The sequence below is a fragment of the Lathyrus oleraceus genome, chromosome 2 (genome assembly GCF_024323335.1).
Source record: "Lathyrus oleraceus cultivar Zhongwan6 chromosome 2, CAAS_Psat_ZW6_1.0, whole genome shotgun sequence".
NCBI classification, from domain to species: Eukaryota; Viridiplantae; Streptophyta; class Magnoliopsida; order Fabales; family Fabaceae; genus Lathyrus; species Lathyrus oleraceus.
In genome coordinates this window covers 479518383-479520287 of record NC_066580.1, presented here as the reverse complement: position 1 = coordinate 479520287, position 1905 = coordinate 479518383, and the positions used below count along the sequence as shown (strand labels likewise).

The 1905-nt window shown below is 38.5% G+C and overlaps 1 protein-coding gene across 1 annotated transcript; it reads left to right on the top strand.

The window, feature by feature from the left end:
- The first annotated feature begins 882 nt into the window (after positions 1-882).
- Positions 883-1482, top strand: LOC127123843 (intermembrane lipid transfer protein VPS13-like). The gene has a single exon (XM_051054022.1). It carries the CDS (start codon positions 883-885, stop codon positions 1480-1482), a length of 600 nt encoding a protein of 199 aa, XP_050909979.1.
- Positions 1483-1905: the final 423 nt, after the last annotated feature.

The window sequence follows — 1905 nt, the reverse complement described above, 5'->3', positions numbered from 1 at the left end:
CTTTTAACCGGTGCAAATTTATTTCGGAATTTGAAGAAACGTTGTATTTTTTCAATAAGTATATTTTATGATGATCATTTTAGTGTGCCCGATTTAATTTTTCGAGCACATTTATAACCGGTCCTTATTTATAATCGGTCACTTTTTTTGATTTAGTTATTTAATTAAAGTAATTAGATTTTTTTTAAAAAATCAAATATTGATTAGAAATTTTATAAGTATATTTCCTTAAAAAGAAAATGAGATCAACAATGGATTCCTATTTTTTGACAGCTAGTGCATCTCCAACGGTAATATAAAATTCCACCTTGCATCTATCTCACACGCGTCTACCTCTCTCACGCTTCACATATCCCATTCACTCATTTGCGGACACGTGTCCTCACCCACTCACGTTTTCTCACCTGTCCCCTCACTCATCTCTCTCTCAGAATATCCTCTCTACTCACCAACGGTAACAAAATAAGCAGGAAATAAAAAGAAATAAATTGAGACACTCACCATCACACTCAGAGGCTTCCCACGGTGATCACCACTCACTCTCACCTCTCTCAACCTCAGTCTCTCAAAGAAGTCCACACGCGTCACACCTGTTCTACAATGCTCCCCTCTATTCTCTCTCTGCTCTGTTCCGCCATCAACCACGATCCTTACCGAAGAAGCAGTAAATAAGATACACAAGTTCTTATTCAATTCGAAACCCTAAAACTCATCACTCACCACCAATCGACGATACCTACGTCATCTATAACCGTTGCCTCCGATTCCATACTACCGTGCCGGAGGATTCACCTTCCTCCGACCGCCTCCTCTATCACTCCGACTTCTTCAGTGGAACTATGAAACTATTGATATTGTGACGGTGAAGAAAACTCTCCAGCAATGTTTGAAGGTCTGGTTCATCAGTTGCTTTTGGGTTACCTGGGTCGATATTTCAAGGACATCCAGAAACGACAGCTGAAGATTAGACTTGAGGAAGTACTATTGGAGAATGTGGAGCTGATACTCGAAGCATTTGATTATCTCCAGCTTCCATTCGCACTTAAGCAAGGTCGAGTTGGGAGGTTAAGCATCAAAATTCCATGGAAAAAGCCTTGGGACCCCTTTATAATTATTTTAGAAGATGTATTTATTTCTGCTTCAAAGCAAGATGATCAAGACTGGAGTGTTGATGCTGTTGAAAAAAGAGAATTTGCTGGCAAAAAGGCCAAGCTAGCAGCAGCAGAGTTGGGGAAATTATCCAGACGTGTGAGTGGTGGTCTTGCTGGGCAATCTTTTATTTCTCATGTCACTGCCAAGATTATTGACAACATTCAAGTAGACATACGGAATTTTCATGTTTTGTACAGTGATGTGCAAAATGACTTGGGGCATATTTCGTTTGGTTTGAAGTTTTCTAACTTGACCATGAAGCAAAATCTTGTTGGGCGGGGAAGCGATTCGAGTTCACTGTCATGGTTAAACAACACAGAGGTCATTTGAATTGACCCAATCAAGTTTTAGCAGAAGTGGGTTCGGACTTGATAATGAAGGGAATTTTGGACTTCGGAAACAACTCGCATCATCCGTCGACGAGTTCATCCAGATTAGGTTGCGGTAAATCTTCTTTTTTTCATTTGAATCTCATTTGTTGGTTGCTGCCCGGGTTTTACTCTGAACTCAATTTGTCATATTCGTTTCATTTTTGCATCTTAGTTATCAATCTACTATGTGCAAAATTTTGGCTATGTCATGATCACAAGTTTTAGTCGGCAGTATTTATTTTTCAGATTGTTCATTGGAAATTTTGCTTAAGTATAGAAAGATTATTTATGTTGTTTATGCGATTCTGGGTGTGTGTGAAATTTAAGCCAAAAGATTATTAATGTTGTTGAACTAAAAATTCAAGTGAATTACAATTCATAT

Coding starts and splice junctions, on each gene's coding strand:
- LOC127123843 (XM_051054022.1), top strand. CDS start 883: ATGTTTGAAGGTCTGGTTCATCAGTTGCTTTTGGGTTACCTGGGTCGA.